The 19,323-nt window shown below is 38.1% G+C and overlaps 1 protein-coding gene across 6 annotated transcripts in view; it reads left to right on the top strand.

The window, feature by feature from the left end:
• The window catches only part of USP54 (ubiquitin specific peptidase 54), a 104,183-nt gene that overhangs the window by 55,171 nt on the left and 29,689 nt on the right, over window positions 1-19,323 (top strand). For 4 of the 6 annotated variants that reach the window (XM_063337487.1, XM_063337489.1, XM_063337486.1 and 1 more), the window contains exons 4-10: window positions 1,761-1,862; window positions 8,731-8,865; window positions 11,161-11,274; window positions 11,436-11,518; window positions 13,856-13,961; window positions 17,350-17,496; window positions 18,941-19,090. In XM_063337487.1, the coding sequence (XP_063193557.1) occupies window positions 1,761-1,862; window positions 8,731-8,865; window positions 11,161-11,274; window positions 11,436-11,518; window positions 13,856-13,961; window positions 17,350-17,496; window positions 18,941-19,090 (837 nt within the window). The remainder of the gene's footprint in view (window positions 1-1,760; window positions 1,863-8,730; window positions 8,866-11,160; window positions 11,275-11,435; window positions 11,519-13,855; window positions 13,962-17,349; window positions 17,497-18,940; window positions 19,091-19,323) is intronic. The other 2 variants (XM_063337490.1, XM_063337491.1) reach the window with 2 other exon arrangements.

Here is a 19,323-nt window from a genome sequence, read left to right as displayed (position 1 = left end):
CTGAAGTGAGAAATACAGCTATCCAGACAAAGAAAAGATGGAGTATTAAATGTATCCCCTTCCTTACAGGGAAGCGGCAAGACTTAGGCAGGATCTGGTTTGAGTTCACTAAATTCAGCGGGATAAATAATTTGAAGCTAATTCTTTGATCATTCCCTCGAGTATTGCCAAGTGATTGTTGGCATTTTTTGGTAGCCGAGATGAGTATAGAAAGAAAAGGATTTAGGAAATTATCGGGAATGTAAGCTCTTGCTGTTCTGGGGTTTAACCTAACAGCAAGATATGGCAAGGAAATACCAGGAGATCAGGCAGGTTCTGCCATTTGAATGAAAGTAGACTGGAGGCTGTGGCAGAGTTGAGAGGTTTTAGTATAAAGGTAACAGTTAAGTCTTTTTCTGAATGAGAGTACTGAAAAAGGGGGGGGAGATGTTATAGGAAAAAGGAGAGGATGGACCTTTGGGAACCGAAACTCTGGACAAAGACGCCTGCAGCTATATGCTTATTTTTTTAAATTAAGCAGCCTTTGAAAAAATTGCTGCTCTCTCTTCCTGCTCCCAGATATCTGCAAGGATTTAGTTTTTGTTTGCTTCCTATCTGAAGTTCTTACCAATGCCATGCTTAGCCAGAAGGTGTTACAACCCTTAGTTTCCAACAAAGCTATCAATGTTGCACCAAATCCTCAAGTACTTTGGAACATTTCAGAAAACTTGCATCTGGTTGTGTGCAGAATTCCTATAGCTCACAAAACTCAATGTGCAATAAAAAACTCTGAAGAAATGCATAAACAAGTAAAGAGTTATCTGGACAAGTATTTCTGAATATGAGCAGTAACCAATACCAAAGTAACCAAAGTAAATAAGTGAATTCCAACTGGCTTTAATCCAAACCAAAATGTTAGTGTGTTCTTTATCTACAGTCTGTACTTCATGGGAAATCTCAGTGTGTTCTACCCAAGCCTATTCCAGAACCTTCAGGAAGTTTACAGACATTTATTGTAAAACTATACAAGAGAACTGTTTTACTCCTGGTTCCATTATATTTGTAAAGCATCTCACAATTTTATTTTTTTCTCTGGGTGATATTGTGACAAGTTTCCACCTTGATTCACTTGTGTAGAATGTTGATGTGTGTACATAAATATTTGAAAATTTCCCCCCATTTTTATATTGTTACCAGGTCAAATAATATTGTAAAGGTGAGTAGTAAACGGTGTCACGTAATGCTAAGTGAAATTGGGGATGCAGACCTCCCCTCATACCCCAAAAAAACCCAAACACCAGAAAAAAAGGCTGTTTTGCTTGCATGCAACTGAAAACTTATGGATACTAAGTGATAAAGGCATGCAAAAGGGGTAGCCCCAAACCGTGGAGATGATCACATTCATCTTCAGAAACTTCAGGCAGTAGAGGGGGTGAAAAAAAGGCTGTTAAAGGTATTTGCTTGGTCTCTGTTGCCCTCTGGATCAGTGTTCTCAAACTGCTCTTTTTCTTTTCCTCCTGTAAGAGTCTGGCTGGCTGGCACATGCTATGCGTAAACTTGTATGGGATAATGGGCTTAATATTCACCTAATACTGCAAGCATCACCAAGAGCATGTTTCGTGTCCAAGTGCAGCAGGATCATCCCTTCCCTTTCTTGCTCATCTTCCCTTGCCCCAGCCCTCCCATCTGCTCTGGAAGCCTTTAACTGTTGTCCTGCCAGGGTAATGCCAAGCTTGGCCTCCAGGTCTTTGACATCCTCTTTCTCTTGAATCTTGCCTTAGGCTTTGCTAAGATGGGGGAGAAGATATGGCTGGATCCAGTGGGAACCCAAGAATTTGGAGCTCTATACCATTCGAAAATCTCCCATTAGGGTCTGGGGAGAGGTAATTAGCCTTGCATGCTGCCAGGTGGATCTACCCGAAATACCTGTCCAGACTAAGCAAGGAGGAGGCAGGACATGCTTGTGCTTCTCCAAAGCGTGCTGGCATGTTCAGAATCCAGCCTGGCCTGGGAAAGGAGCAGTGGGGGGAAGAGTCTACATTGTGTCCCCCCTCCACTCCTGAAGGTTCTCTTCACAGGTTACCAACTCTGTGAAGGTTCTCTTCACAGGTTACCAGATACCTCCTGTGTTGGTGCAGGGAGGGTTCACACTCTTCCCCTGCTTTGAACCATTGCTCTAAAGGTGACATTCTCTTCCCATGGACTTTAGAGGAAGATAGTCTTCACTAAGCTAAATTTAGTCTTTGAATAACAGCAAAGAAGTTATATTTTTTCCACGCTTTCTTGGCTTGCTGCAACTGTTTCTAGGGATTCTGATGTCATACACAGTATTTACTGTAAATGCTCAGCTAGCTCTATAAATGTGATTTGTAATTTTAAATTTTTTTTTATAAAATGAGGAATCACAGGACAGTGATGTCATACTTGACATAACATCATGTTTTATTTTTATACCACATTGAAGACATCCATTGTGCAGATTATTGAAGTGATTTTAAAACTTGCAGTGCTACCTGGCAATGTTTATGTGGCTACAAAACGAACCTTGAAATCACTCCAGACATAAGTTCATTGGTTATTTTGAAGGAACCTTGCATCAACAGCTATAAAAAGACAAGGGTGAGCTGCAGACTGTGCTGGAATCCCAAACACAGTTCCTTAAGATGTGGCATTATTTAAGTGTTTTTTTTCAATACACAAGCTGTCCTTACCGCTATGTAGTTTGCCTGCCCTAACACTGGAACAGCTTTTTGATTTATTATTAATGTTGAAGTCTACTGTGTTGTGTTTTATTTTCCTTTTTCTAGAGCATGACTTTGCTTTGGTGTTTGTTTACCACAGCTGGAAGAGGGCAGGAAGGGGGAAATCCGTCCACTGTACTGAGCATGCCACAGAGAGTTTGTTCTCCTTCCAGGGATTGTACTGGGAGCTCCATAGTGCCAGGATATAGGACAGAGTGTTTTTTGTCGTTTGCAAAGAAGAATGCTCTATTGATTGATAAATTCCAGTATGGCTGGTCTCTTTTCTAATTCAGTCATGTGCAACAAAAGCAGGAAGAACGTGGATTTTCTGTGTAGAAATTATGTTGTTTTCAAAGGTGAAAACTGAGAACAATAGGGTGTTAGAAGGCTTTAAAGAAGTGGAATGTCTGTAGTTTTGTGGTTCTGATTAGCTACTTGATTGAGATGGAGGGAGTTGTTATGAAAAGTTCATTATATGGTTGAGACAGTAATAAATTGGTTGCAAAGATTTCTCTTATTTTGTGCTTTTTTTCCAAATCAGGATAGTATTTTAGGGTAAAACAGTAGTAAAACTATAGAAAATAATTACTTTCGTTGTTTAAACTTTTTTTTTCAATGGGCACTTGCGGTTAACTGCCTGACAAATAAACTTGTTCCTGAGTTAATAAACTCGTTATTGAAGCTTCCAAATAATGACTGCCTCTTTTGATCTTGATCAAGCAGTTAATAAATTGTCACCTAGTTGATGTGGACGCTCTTTGATTTGGATTTCTTTTCCTGACGCCCTCCTAAACAAAGCTCACAGAAAGTATATTTTTTTATTTGATTTTGGTAGTAACCAGGATGCCTGACTGTATAGTCCATATTAGGGACCTTTGGGGTGCAGCGTGAGTAAAAACGGAAGAGAGATTGTAAAAGAAAGGAGTAATGGAAGTCTGGGTTGATTGTTATCGGACTTGGAGGTTTGGAAAGAGATCCAAAGACACAAAACCAAATAGAGCCAGGATCATTTGCACACTTGAAGGTGAATATAAAATGAGGAAATGTGGGGAAGAAAGTGAGCTAGTAGAAACACTGTGGGTGGAGGCTGATGCAGTTGCATGAGAGAAGTGATTTTAGCAGCCAGAATTTTTATTGAAACAGGTTGTTGTACTGAGTTAGAGGCTGCATCAGAAGAGGGTGGTGTTTTGGATGAGAGGTTATGTACTGTAGACAAGAAAAAGAAATCCCTCGAATGGAATGCAGAAAGAAGGTATGCTATTGAAATGGAGAGAAAGTTTTAAAAAAAAATAATAAAAAATACTGTCAGAAGTGAGTGACAGCAAGAATAATATTGATATGAAGGGCGGTGAGAGAAGGATGAGGATTGGCCATGTTAATATTAGCAACTTTTGCTAAAAGGCAGAAACTGTTCATGTGGGGAATACTAAAGCATTTGGGGGGAACATTGTTTTGTTCTTTGAAATAAATACCATGCCACTAGAGCTGCAGCAATATCCCCATCCAGAAGGAACTTCTGCACAATGCTGGAAGAGAATAAATAGTTCTCAGAAAGCTGCCAAGGACAGAACTTGAATTTACAGTGCGTGGACACTGATCTCATTAAGTAACTGTTGCCTCTTGTCTTCAGCCATCAATTTATTCTTATGCCAGCCTGCTTCTACATGCTTGATTAAAAAATCATATGTGCCTGTATATCAAGTCTGGGGTTTGTTTCATCGGTGTGGTTAGACACACATTGCAGATGTCAGTTTACCCCAAATAAATTGAGTACTTTTTTCCTAGGGAGAAAATGGATTCCAAACACTGATAATTTGGAGCAGATTCACAGATATTTCAGTTTTCCAAATCTTTAAAGCTTAAAAGAACTCTAAAATGTCAATCCCATGAATTACTTCAAAAAATACTTACTATCTTTATTCTCTAACCAATTGAAGAACAACTCTATTTATGATCATGGACGTGAATTTTAGCATTCTGAAATAGAAAGCCAGCTTTTAACTTGAATAGTTGTATGATAAAGATTCCTGGTCTGAAACCTTAGGTTGTTTTCTTTTGAAGCTTTAGAAAGTTATGTTGATTGCCCACACTTCCCAGACTGGAGGAGATTATTTTGGGAGACCACTGACTCCGCAAGCCTTTTGTATGTCAAAAGCCCAGAGCTGTAGTAGAAAGGACACAAAGCTTCCAGTTACAAAACTAGGAAAAAAACCTTCTGAATGGTAATAAGCCAAGTGAGGCCCTACAGTAGATTGCCTGGGATGGTTAAGGAATTTCCACATTTGGATGCCCCTGAGAGCCAGCTGGTGAAAGATCAACTATGTAATTGTAGTTGATCTTGACTTAGTACTTGGGGAAGTACTAGCTGCAACTGGGGGGACTTTGGCCATTTATTCCTCTTAAAGAATGTTTGTGCTTCCTGATTCTGCTGTCTCTGCCACTCTTTCCAGACCTTTGAAGATCTGTAGGGAAGGGGGTATGGAAGAAGATGGGCTTCCTTTTCATATAGACCTCAGGAATGCAGTGTAACCAGAAGGCATACTTCATGTCTGAAAAATCCCTTGCTCATGCTGTTCTCTGTCTTGGCTTGTAAGACTTACTGACATGCCAAGAATAGGTCATCAGTGTAGAATTCAAAGTACTGCTGCTAATTCAATATTAGTAATTGCTCAGGTTTTATGTTGAGCTAATATATGTTGTGTTTTGGTGGTTTGTTTTTTTTTGTTCTGCATCCTTGATTTTAATTACTGAAAACTGGTAAGATAGGAGAGACTTACCTTGTTCATGAAGCTTTTAGCAGTGTCTTTTCATATTGTTGCTGCTGTTAGGGAAACACTCCTTTGTGTTGGAATGTGCTCATTCAGAGAGATTGTCAGTGTGGTGCATACTCTAATGGGATTTTCACTATCTTCAAATTCAGGTAAAGAAGTTTTTGAAAGAGAACAACAAAGTTTAAATGTTTCATATGTAAAGTTCTCATTAAGTTCCAGAAGCACTTGTAGAAAAGGTGTCATGAAAACTTCCTGGGGCAGAATCAGCAGGGCTTTCCTGGTCTGCGCCTGGACCTGTATATAGAACAAATACGTTAGTGATTAACAGTATCACTCAAGGGCAGGACCTGCAATGAAGGAGAGAGATCTGACTTAGATAACTTAAAGTGGTGAAACTGCAGGAAATGCCACACCTGTCCATCTGAGGCTGAGGGACAAGAAAGACCTGTTCTGAAGGCGAGCAAAGAACCTATCTTGAAAATAAGGAAAAAGGGAAACAACCCCACCTCCCCCCCAGAAAAAAACACCCTAACCCCCACCTCAAAAACCCTGACCAAAACTCAGTGAAAACCAAAACCCCCTGTGTTCAAAGTACTTTTGACCGCATTTGAGATGCTTTTGGGACTTCCTGTAGGCGCTGTGTTCCAGTGTGCTCTAAACTGCACTGTGCAATGACATGATAAGATTTTTCCTCATAATGTAAATAAGACTGTACCGTTGTGTACTATGTCACTACAAATTTTAGAAATCATTCTTCTATATAATATTGGGATATTTTAATCCTTGACTTTTACATACTAGAATTCTTCACAGAATTCTTTGATATTAATTAATTACTTCTGTGGTTGTGGTAACAAATTTCGGTTTTCTGCTGTTTAATGAAAGGTTTTTTTGGTTTTAATTGTGAAGGCTCTAATTATTTTGTGATGCAAAAAAAATTAAAATGCAGGATCTTGTGGAAAAACAGTTGCTTATAATCGTCAGGATCACCTTTTTCCTTACTGGATCTCTTTATGTTAACTAGTAGGTATGTTATGAGTAAAAGTAAAGCATACTCTTTTTTAAAGATGGAAATTTAAAATACGAGGTTTGGATTGCTTGCTTGCTTCTGCTTTTACCTAGTTTGGAGCCTGCATTGATTCTCTCCTCCCCACCAAGAGTGCAGAGCCATTTCAGAGCTGTCATTGAAGTAAATCACGTCCTGTCCATCAGTTCCCTGCAGTGAGGTTGCCTGCCAGTCATTATGCGAGTGCCTCAACTTCCAGATCTATGACGTGAGATTGATGATAACCAGAATACACACATTTCTAAAGCACAGTTGTGAATATTTTTGAGTGCTCTTAAATTATTTAATATAAAGTGCCGAAGCAGGATGGAATTACGATTTATTGCCTTTTTATTTTTTCTGAGGTCCAGTGAAATGAGAAAATTTACTAATGAAACGTGAAACTTGCTCTGTTATCAGAGTGACAGAAATGGGAATCAAGGTTGTTAAGTACAGAGACTTTGTCATTCTTTCAATTTTTATATATGTATATGTAGAAGGTAACTGAGGAGAGGTATTGTCTGTAATTCACGAAGTGTGAGACTTACTGCCTCACAGCCTTCTCTTTCCTCATAGTTCATTGATACCCTAATAAAGGCAATATTGGAAGAGCTATGGGATTCAGCACAGTGGGCCTTTACCCATGAATGAGCACCATAAGGACTACCAAAATAAAAATAGCCATAAAGAGAGATGGGTCTTTAACATCTGTATTAAATAATATGTCAACACTATAAATTGTACTGTTCCTATGGCCAGAAAAGGCAGGGGCATGGAGGTTGGTTTGCCAGCTGTGCAGTGACAGCTGTCTTCTGCACTCTTTCAGCTTCTTCAAAGCAGCCGAGATTGTACAGTTTGGCAAACCTTCTCCCAGTTTACCTGCTTGCTTCCTAATAAGAAGCAAACATGAATAGTTAAAGGAGAGAGAGATTCAGCTTTTTTATTTCCAATTAACGTAGATCCTGAGTATAGTGGGGAGAAGCTTTCTGTGATAAAGGGAGAAAGTAATACATAAATCAACGTCACTACAGATTCTTGCTATAGATTTGAAAGAAAACCAAACTGGCAAACTAGTTTGAAGCTGGCTTTCTCCTTGTTTGACTAAATTCAGAAGGCAGAAAAGCCAAGTGGTGCAAGATTGAAGATAATCCTTTTTTTCTCTTCCAGTAAGAATGGAGCTTTCTGCAATCTTTAGGGAAATTGTGAGGAAAGTTTTACAGGAAAGGACAAGCAGAATTTTGAGATTGATGCGGATGGAGGTAGAAAGTAGAGCGGAGTGGTGATGAAGACAGAATGGTCTTGTATGAAAATAAGGGCTAGAAGTTTCTACTTAAACTGAGGATCTTGCATACAGAATTGTGATCCTGTTTTTGTAGGAGGGCACAATGAAAGTTAAGTAACTGTTCAGAAGATCTTTTGGATATCTTGCATATACACACACACACACACACACACAAAATAAAAGCAGGTTTTTAGTCAGTTGGGAATATATACTGAACTTTCGTGCATATAACCCACACTTTCAACAATAATGCCTCTTTGTAGAAGTACTTGTCCTTGCAAATGATTACCCAGACGACCTGTGAGTTACAGTTATGAAAATGCGGGTTTATGTCCATACATAGGAACTGCTGCTCATGTTGTGCCTTTTCCCTCCTGCATGCTAACCCCAAAATAATCTAATTCTTACGTACTTCTTAGAATTCCTGGAAGGTAAATTCCTTAGGGTGCAGGCAGCAGATTGTGGCTGTTTAAGGGCTAAGATGTTCAGAAAGAGTTGTTTGAAAGAGGAAAGAAGGTGGCACATATAAGAGGAAAGCTACCAAGGTGGGAGTGAAAAAGTGAACTGGAGAGGGAGAAATAGGAAGAAGTAGTGTGGAGGTTTTGGTGTCCATTGTATTTGCTTCAGGAATCAAATTTGCAGTAAGATCCGAGGGGGATTGACACTGAAGGAAACTTACCCATAAGCTCCCCACCCTCCCTTGTATGTGTGAAAGGAAAGGAAGGAATACACAAAGGTGGATATGATTTCAAAGGAGGAACTTTTAGGATTTTCTGATGCGGTCCCTGTACAATACAAATATCTGTGTGTTGTTTGGTCAAAGTGAGTTAAAGGTTTGTTGGTTTTTTTCAGATACCTTGAGCAATGTTTTGAAAATACAGTAACTTAACTATCTTTTTGTTTTCTTGCTAGAGTATCTTCAACCAGTTTCAATGTAGCAGTGAGAAGGTACTGCCTTCTGATGCCCTGCGCACTGCTCTTGCAAAGACATTTCAGGATGAGCAACGCTTCCAGCTGGGCATCATGGATGATGCTGCTGAATGTTTTGTGAGTGTAACTGAAAGATGGTTTGACAGGCATAGATGGGAACCCCCACTACACAATCTTGTTGTTTGTTTGTTTTTCATTTCTCCCCAGATTCCAAGAGACCTTGCATGTGTGGCCTCAAAAAGCCCACAGAGAGATCCCTGATCTTGAAGTGATCCATTGGGGAACCAGTATTTGGTTTGAGGGTCATCACTAATAATTTTGAAATGGAAACATCAATGTTATCCATTTTCACAGTTACTTTTGCATATGTAATTCTTGCAATCTCAAGTGTTTCTTGAATATGAATTATGAAAAAAAATTGCACTGCAAGAATGATCCAGGATTCTTTTTAGGATTTTAAGGATCACCTCAAAAGAGTGAAAGGACATTTTGTTTGCTAGTTATTCTGAAATTGTTTTCACAAACTCTAGTTAAAGGAAAGTAAAAGCACATAAGTAAACCAAACACAACCCAACGCAGCTGTCTATGTTTGTAAGTGAGGTAAGCAACAGTAAAACGGATCATCTCCAGATATTTCTGTTGCTGTATTTGTAATCCATCTGACAATTTTATTTTTTTTTTTTAAAATCTGGTTATCTCACCAGTGTGTTTGGGAGATGGCTTTTACATGAATCTTGTATCCCTAGGTTTACCCACCTGCTTTATTGTTATACTCAAACTCTTTCTCAGCATCCATTATGTTAAGATTTTATTCTTATCCACATTTCCTTCTTTTCCTTCTTCAGTCTCCTAAATTTCTTTAATTTAACAAGGAGGTATTTTTGTCTTGCTGACTTGTTGGCTGCTGCCCTCTTTGGAAATGATGGTGTCTGTAGGGTGGCCCAAGTGTGTTTGTATCCTACTTGGTTGTTAACAAAGATGTTAATTCTTAACCAAATTACAAACATACTGGATTTACTACTGCAAGGTAAAACTTCTCTTAGGTAAAGCACTTATCAGAGTGGAGTCCTTCCTATATGTTAAATCTTTGATTTCCTATACCTACCTAATTGTAGACTTGCACTGTAAGAGATCACAGAAATAGGGTAAATGCATATACCTATTGTGGTTCTTCTCCTAAACTAAGTGGACTGGTAAGGGGCTTATGATAACCCAAAGTATGTGTTTGTAGAATACTAATATAGCAAAATAGTATAGTTTAATAAGCTTTCTTAAAATGGAAGTAGATCATATCAATAAAGCCTCAAAGTGAAATAAATTACATTGGCCCACACAGGAGCCCCTGTGAGCACAGTTATGTCAAATCTTTGTATGCAGTCCAGCACTTGAACAGAGTTCTGTAGGGTGTAGAACACGGGAACTTTTGATTTAGTTTCTTCCTTGAGAAAGCTAATCTAAATGGCCCATCTAATACTATTGTGGGAGTCCCCACAAGCAGGCTTGTTAGGTTAACCATAGGGGCACAAGGACAGTTAAAATGGGTACAAGTTCCTTTTGAGGTTAAGCTTTAAGGCAAAGATAATTCCATAGCTTTTCACTTAGTTAACCTTTTCAGCCCTGAGGGCAGAGATTTAATGTAAATGGCAGAAGAGCTTAGATTCTAAAGTTCAAGGGAAATGGTACGGGGTCAGAGCTATTTTGCCTAATAATCAGTCTTGACCTGCTTATTGCAGGCCTATAAACCATCCAGGCATCTCATAGTGATAGAAGGGTGGTGCTGGAAGAGGTGTCAGTAGACTTCTGGCACTCCCAGCTTAATGCTGGCAACCGTGGGAGGAGAGGAAGTCTTAGGACAAGAACTCCTGGGAACTTGAAAAGAGATGGAGTTGTGTGAAATAATACCTAGAAAGTGTTCAGTGCTTTTGTTTCATGCAGAATTTGGTCTACCTCTCTGTTTATTAGTTCTCCCCTTTTGTAGCTGATTTGCCATATTTCAAAGCCCTTGTGGAATATAGAAATTTATTTGGGTTACTTTGTGTTGATGAGGAGAAGTTAGTGGCAACCCAGTGATTTTAAAACTGCAGAGCTGCTATCCCGCTTATGTTTGGTCACATCCATTGATACTTGAGAATAATCAGTGACAGAATCTTTAGCTGTTCTTGTAAAGTTAAAATAGATGATTACTTGACATAACATTTCAAATCAGAAATGGTAGTCATTTTCTTTTATATCAAAGAAATGCCGACTTCTTTGTTTACTAAGCAACTTTCAAAAATTTGCGGGAGGCTTCTGTCTCTGTAAATAATGCTTATAACATTGCGTATGACGAGCTTTTGTGATCTATATTTTAACTTTTGTCTACATTTGAAATGATGTAATGCTTTTATTGCTTTTTCTTTTCTCTTTGGCTAGGAAAACCTCTTAATGCGAATTCACTTCCACATTGCAGATGAGACAAAGGAAGATATTTGCACTGCACCACACTGTGTTTCCCATCAGAAGTTTGCTATGACTTTGTTTGAACAGGTGAGGTAATGATACATGCTTTATACAAAGCACCAGTTCTCAAGTTTCAGATTTTCATTTCTAAGGCATGCATTGCCATGGTAAAAAAGATATAAGCAGAAGTGTTGCTGTGGAAATACCTGTTTAATCTTGTCCATGTATTATGTTTTCTTTCTCTTTAGTGTGTTTGTACCAGCTGTGGTGCCACCTCTGACCCGTTACCTTTCATTCAGATGGTACATTATATTTCCACAACCTCACTCTGGTGAGTTGAGATTTTTACAGGGAAGAGAACTTCTCTTTTTTTTTTTTTTTTTAATACTGCAGATATTGCAGTTTGATCTTTACCTTCACAAGATTAAATGTCCAGAACATGGTTTATTCAAAGTTGGTGGAGCTTGGATAACTGTGATAAAGAACATGAGGATTTAGTGGAGCGGAAGCTATCGGTTTAGGCATGGATCAGTGCATCTACTTGTTTATGATTCTGAATCTGACAACTGTAGTGTCAAGGACTCATGTACATTTTGAAAGACCTTAATATGTGAGCAGGTGAGTTAAGAAGCAAGATAAGAAAAATAAAAAATAATTTATGCTGGAAGGAACCTTTGGACTTTTACTCCATCCTCCTGTTTAAAGCAGGGCTAACTTCAAAGTTAGATCAAGCTGCTTGTGGTTTTGTGCAGCTGAGTTTTGAAAACATTCAAGGACAGAAATTCCATGACTTCTCTGAGCTTGCCTGTTCCTGTTCCAGTGCTTAACCACTCATTGTAATTTTTTTTTTTCCTTGTATCCAGTCAGAATTTCCCTTTCTTCATCTTTTGCCTATTGCCCTTTCTCTGTTTGCTTTTGCAAAGAGTCTGGCTTGCGCCCAGCTTCTCTACCAGCTTTCTGTGATGTTGCTCCTCAGCCATTCAGTGCCCAGGCAGTACTGCTGCACTGACTGTGCTCTGTCCCGGGTGCAAGACTTTGTTTTCCTTTACTGAATTTCATGAGGTTCCTGTCAGTTCCTTCCTCCAACCTGTCAAGATCCTTCTGAATGGCTCCCTTTCTGAATATTGACTGCTTCATCTGGTTTGGTGTCATCTGTAAACTTGATGTGGGTGTATTCTGATTCATCATCCAGGTTATTAATGAACATGTCAAATAGCATCGGCCCAGTATTAAGCCCTGAGGAGCACAACTCTTAACTGACTACTGGTTATGTTTTGATCCTCTGAGTCTGAAGGTCCAGCTAGGTTTTTGTCCACATTGTATTCTACCTGTGGAGTCCACACCTCGCAGCTGTAGATGACTTGGAAACCTTGCTAGAGACCACATGATATTTGCTGCTCTCGCCTCCTTAACAGAACCCATGATGTTATGATAGGAGACTCTTATCTGCTCTGACTTACCTTCTTGTCTTTCGTATGCCTGGAGATGATTTCCAAGGGGATTTGTTCTGTCATCGCTTTAGGTACTGGAGCGAGACTGACCAGCCTGAAGTTCCTCAAATCCTATTTCTTGGATGGATATAGCTCTTGCTTTTTCTAGGTATTGGGGAACTTGCTTGGTCACCATGACCTTTCATTAAAGGAGATGGTGCACAGAGCAATAGCTCTTGCTCTGTAGTAGTTCGTTTGAGTGAATGCTAGAGGAGAAAAGTCGTCTCTTCTTTTGGGAGGTGGTCGCTCAGTTAAAAGCTGCTTAAATCTGGTTGAGGCAGGAGTCTGTTATTCGCTTCTGCCTTGAAATTTTGATTAGGATGAAGGCTTCTTTGTTTCTTGTCCTGCATTTGAGACATGTAGTTACAAAGCCCGAAAAAATTGTCTTGAAAATAACTGACTGCTCTTATGCAGATCTCTGTTAAAAGCTACCTCTTCACCAGTGTATCAGGAGTATTGTGAAGCGTTCCCCCTTGTGTCTTTTACCTGATGTTCCATTGAGCTGTAGTTTTTCTTTAGGTTACCAGCGGACACTGTGTATCAGAATATTATTTATTAGAAAAACAGGAAAATAATTATGTAAATGGTATTCAGTATTTCATATGAAATATCTCAATAAATCTTAAGTCACACATTATTTTAAAAACACCAATAAACCGTGATATATTTATTTACCTCTTAAACCATTTAAAACTTGAACATGTTTTGAGCATTAGTACTCTTGGGTACTTATTGTCATCTTTCTTTCAAATTGGACAGCAAAATTAATTAGATACCACACTATTTTTTGTCTTTTGTTATTAAGGATGTGCTTTACTGTGCTGCTTTACTAGGGTTGTGGTTACTGAAGGAAAGCATTCTGAAGCAAATATTTCGTTTTGACGTCAAGTATTTATCAAAATGCTTGCTTTTAAGACGTAAATTTAAAGCCACACTAGAAACTGTTTCTGTTTTAAGTATTACTTGATTTCTTTATGCAGTATTACCATGGAAGATGTAGTAATTCACACTTAATAATTATGTGATTTTTCTGTGCTACAATTTTAAATATAAAAAGTATTGGGTATTTTAAGGTTCTTAACTTTTCATAAAATGTAAGTGAAACATATACTTAATGTGGGCTTATGTTTTTATTTCATTATTAAACTTCTGTTTTCCTTGCTTTCTATATACTGAAGCAATCAGGCTATTTGTATGCTGGAGAGACGAGAGAAACCCACTCCAGATATGTTTGGAGAGCTACTACAGAACGCCAGCACTATGGGAGACCTGCGAAACTGTCCAGTTAGTACCCTTAGTTTTGCTTTTTGAGGGGACAATGGGCAGGACAGAAGAGGTTTAGTAGGTCACACTGATGTGTACCTGTAACTCATGAGTATTTTCAAGGTTTAGTTCATCATAATGATAAAAAGGATAGATAAGAGAGTTTTCTTTGGATTTGAATTCAAATCCAATCAGTTATTCAATGGAGGAAGGGAAAAACTACAGATGTTGAGTGCTGCTTTGACTAGGCACAAGTAGTGAGACCAAGAATAGACGTAGTGTTTGGATGGAAACTACAAATCAGTGTTTCAGAGAGTTAGAAACCTCAAAAAAGGTGATGAGGGTGAATAAATTGGAAATGCTTACGTTGCTCCCTGGGGGATGGCCACACAATCCATTCCTGTTTGAGCCTGTGTGGCTGCTAGAAGTATGTGTCATATATTTGCTGGTCAGCTTCAACGAGAGTTGGTGAGGACTCCAGCGTTAGCATTACATGAAGCTGCAATCATGTTGCTTTCCTCCTATGATGAAAGTTCTGGGATCTTACCTAAAGACATGGAAATGACAAAGAACTTGGAGGCTGAATCTTTTTATAGGAAATTTCTGCATGTTGACAGTGGGTTTGATTAGCTAGGCTTGTTAAACAGTGTTCCCACAGTTCATCCCAGTTTCTCTGGTGGTTCTTTCTGTTGAGGGTACTGTGCTTCATCTGTAATAATAGCATGAGAAAAGAATTACTTATTTGTTGTAAAATCTTTTCAGCACTACCATACTATGACACAGATAGCAGAACTTTTGGTACCAGTCACTGTAATCATGTGTACAAGATGCGTTGTTTTGCCTAGATAAGCTTCTATTCAACTTCATTACTACCTTTCAGTTTGAATAAATTGAACTGTTGATCAAACTGCTGTACCAGTATCATACAGACAAAATGTTGGTCAGAGGGAAAGAGAAAAGGGCTGCTGCTTCCCACTGCCAGAGAATATCCCGACAGTGAAGGGCTTATAGGCTACACAGTGTATCTGCAAGAGCTACACCAGAGGCAGAAAATTTTGAGGGAGTATTGGTTTGGTTTTCTGAGTGAGGTTTGCTGTTCAGAGTGTGGGAGATACTGATCAGAAAGTGTAGGCTATAGTTGTTGGGAATGATGACTAGTGTTTAACCACTTAAAAAAAAAATACTGCGTGTGTCCAGTTGATGGTCACAGGCTGCTATTCTTAAAAATATTCTGTTCTGCAATGCAGTAAAAGTCTGACAAAATTCAGCTGAATTAAGTCCATGTTTCATTTGGGTTAAGAAAAATTAAAAAAATTAATGTAAATATAAGATGATTCTTTTATATTTTTAATCATAAGGGCTTGATTTTTAAAGCAAGAGTTTGATACCTTGTTCTCTCTTTTAATTTGAGTATGTCCAGATCCAGGGTTTTAGATAAGTATGCAAGAAGAGTTATCATCAGACTTTTTTACATATTGATTAGTAGGTAGGGCAGGAAACAGCTGCATAATTGCTGCTTCATGTAATGCTACTGTTGGAGCCTCACCAGTCATCAGTGAAGCAATACAGGCTCTAACAGGAATGTCTTGTGTGCTTGTTCCCTGGGGGCAGTGTAAGTACTTCCATTTTATCCCCACCACTTTCTGTAACTTAGAACTCTGAAACATTCGCTTTTAGTCTCCATTGAAACATAATTTTTGTCTTTTTTTTGAATATTGGCAAATAGTCACTCACTTTTCTGAGTAAAAGAAATTAAGATATTGTATTGTTGTTTAAAAGATTCATATGAGTCAAGCTAATTTAATAACCAAAGCATGGGAAATTTAATAGAAAGACATTCTTTGTCAAAGTAAACTGTGAAATAATTGGTTGGATAAAATTGCTTGCCAGTACTTGTTGCCCCTCTTCTTCCTATTTGGGAAAATTTTCTATTAAGGCTTAACTAATAGTAGCCTAAAAGTCATACAAGGGAAGCTTTTTATCAGGATGCTGTATTCCCTCTGTCTTGCAGAAAATGCTGATGTTAGCTAGCTGAAGCAAAGAAGACAATTTTGAGAGTAAGATAGGTTTGTTGTGAGGTAATCCACGGGAATGCTTGTACTTTGAATGACCCTTGCAAAATATATGTGAATATAGTCATCTTAATATTAAAACCTCATATCTACATTTAAATGTCACAGTCCTCTACCTGTGAAAAAATCTGTCTTCATTGCCTGGTTGTTGAGCTCGTTTCTTTCTGGTGTTTGAATTTTTCATTTTTGTGTCTCATTGATAATTGGGACTGAAATTCTGGTTAACTTTCTAGATTGCTGTGGGGAAGAAATGCTTTATGATCTCTTCCCTGGTTGTAGTGTCTGAAATGATTATATCCAATTGTGAAACTGGTCTCTGTAGAGGTGAGAAACTATTCTCAGTATGAAAATGTTTTTGTGTGTTTTTTTTTTTTTTTTTTTTTTTTAGAATCTTATAGAGGTACTTTTGTGACCTGCCACGGGGGGAGTGAGTGTTGCAAAGGGACTTTGTCATAGGTGTTGCCCTGCCCCCACCCTGCCAAGAAAAAAAAAAAATGCACCGTTTGCTAAAATTACAGTGATAATATCTTAATTCAGATGGTGAATTTTTTTCATACTTTAAAGATGCCCACCAATTCCAACAGGTGATGAATTGGAAGGATCTCTGAGAAATGTCTTAGCTTCACAAGCAAGCTGATCTCTGAGAAATACTCTGGCTAGAGATTGAGGGGAGGCTGGCCAGTCAATAAGCACTGGTAGTTATTTAGAAAGGAAAAATGGGAGAGGGAATCACAACAGGAAATAAGAAATGAAAAATTGCTGTGGATTAGTAAAGCGTGTCTTATTCTCCTGATCTTCCAGCTGCTGCTCTCATATTTATATGAATACTGACCTAACTGTCCTGTCTAAGATGAGATGCTTGAGGTACCTTGTAGAGCAGCCACCCAATTTTAACAGCAAAGCAGCACCTTGAACGTTTTCCTGACACTGTCATATAAAGTGTCAGTCTCTGTAAATATAATTTTTAATCTGAGGTTGTGATCAAAAGAAAGTGAGCTTTCCCTCCAATTTCTAAGAATGTTGTGGGGATCTTTCATGTATGCTTGCTTATGTTTTTTTTTTAAATAAGCCTACTTTTGCACTATACCTTTTAATCACTATCAGCTGTATGAGGAAGAATCAACACTTTAAAACTTGTGAATACCAGATAGTCTTGACAACCCTTCTCATCTGTGACATAAGAAGCTCATATCTTGACACTGAGCATATTATATCTGCTGTGTTTCATCACCACTTTGGAAGCTGTACTTTTGAAACTTATACTTGTTAATGCCTTGCCCTAACATTATAATAAGAGTAGGATTATATTAAATGCTTTGTTTTATTTAAATCCTCAGAGTAACTGTGGGGAAAAGATCCGTATTCGTCGTGTGCTGATGAATTCTCCACAGATCATCACCATTGGCTTGGTTTGGGACTCGGACCACTCTGATCTGGCTGAGGATGTGATTCACAGTCTGGGCACTTGCCTTAAACTGGGAGATGTGAGTTTCTGTATTTTGACATTACCTGCAAACACAATTTCTCACAGTAGTCTATAGTACTGGATTGAGAAAAATTAAAATTCGCCACCTTTACCTTTTTGGTTTCCATAAATACTGACCTAACTGTCAGTATTTATGGAAATAAATAGAGGGCAGATCCAAGGATCTAACCTGTTTCTGAATGCTTCACAAAACCTGTGAAAGTACTAGTGTAATTGCGTATTCTTGAATTTCTGAAATGACTGAAAATTAAAAACTACTCGAGAACACAAAGCTTTTCTGAATCAAAAAAATATTTTTAAGTGCAAGGAAATTCTGGATTGGGATTTGTGCCATTTCTGTGAAAATGCATATGTACTCTGTCATTTTTGAAGAGCAGAGTTTACTTCAATTTCTTTTGAAGGCAAAATGTAGTTTTGGGTGGGTTTTTTTGTTGGTCTTTTTTTCCTGACTTCTTTAAATCCTCTTTACGTTGAAGTGTGTGGTCATAACACTTAAGAGTTATTTATAACTGAGGAGTCTCTGAGAGATGGTGGCTGGCACTGTGTGACTGAATGATAGATTTAATGAAATAGTGTTTGGGATCCAGAGGTTTGTCCCCTAGAGGATTCAGTTATTCTACATCAGCTGATGCTTTAGAGATGAATTATTGGTATATCAAATTGTAGCTGTGTCTTATTGTAGCATTGAGGTATTACATTAAAATAATTAAAACATATACGTACAGATTTACATATATATATAAAAATATGCTTTGGCTAGTGCACAGTGTCCCAAAATTAGTGCAAGTTAATGGAAATGTGGTTATGAAACAGTGTGGTCCTTACATAGTAAAGCAGTAATGCACTAAAAAATTAGTCCTATGCATTTTTAAGTAAAACATGGTCAATTAAATCGTCAGAAAACAATTTTTTTTCTGTGTGCTAGATTCTTTTGACCTACTAGTGTCTTCAGTTCATCTTTTATGTGGTGTTGTCATAAATTTGTCTTTGGTCAAGTCAGAATAAATGCAAGCCGTTCACTGTCAGGAACTGCTTTGTTTCCACAAAACAAAGAGGAATGAATGGTTTAAACAGTATTTGATATACTCGGCAAGAATGACACAGAGAATACAAATTTTCAGGGTAGAACCACACTTCAAATTATGAAAAGTTATATATCATTGTTGTAAATGTCTTCCTTAAAGTACAGCCACAGTCTCCAAGACCGACTCGGTTCTTGAGCATCTACTGAGTTGGTAGGAGTCTGTTCCTGGTCTAGGTCACTGGATTTGCTTAAACATTGGTTAATTACTCAAGTATTTATTGCCTTGTTTTCTCTAACTTTTGAAGTAAAAACCTGACACCTCTCTGTAGTGCTTTGAGGTCCTCAAACATAAAGCAGTGTGTAAAATTCTGGGCACTTTATTAATTTTTTCTTGCATTTTTTTTTACCTCCCTTGAAGCTTTTCTTCAGAGTAACAGATGACAGAGCAAAACACTCAGAGCTGTATTTGGTGGGAATGATCTGTTACTATGGAAAACACTATTCTACCTTCTTCTTCCAAACTAAAATCCGCAAGTGGATGTACTTTGATGATGCTCATGTCAAAGAGGTGAGAAAATAACGTTTAGGAAAACATTAGATATTTGTTAGCTACTTGTGCGTAGATCCATACTGTTTTCTACAGATTTTGAGAAACTTGGCTATTTTTCCACTCAAGATCCATAACTCTGTTGCTTCTTTTTCTGAGCAAAGTAAAGCATTCTCAAAAAAGCACACCAGAAGTCTCAGAAGCCTTATTCTTTGTTCCGTTGGCTGCCAGTCTTGCTTTTATGCTGCTGTTTG

The sequence above is a fragment of the Chroicocephalus ridibundus genome, chromosome 6 (assembly GCF_963924245.1).
Source record: "Chroicocephalus ridibundus chromosome 6, bChrRid1.1, whole genome shotgun sequence".
Lineage (NCBI taxonomy): Eukaryota > Metazoa > Chordata > Aves > Charadriiformes > Laridae > Chroicocephalus > Chroicocephalus ridibundus.
The sequence above is the reverse complement of the archived record's forward strand: the minus strand, read 5'-3'. Positions and strand labels throughout refer to the sequence as shown.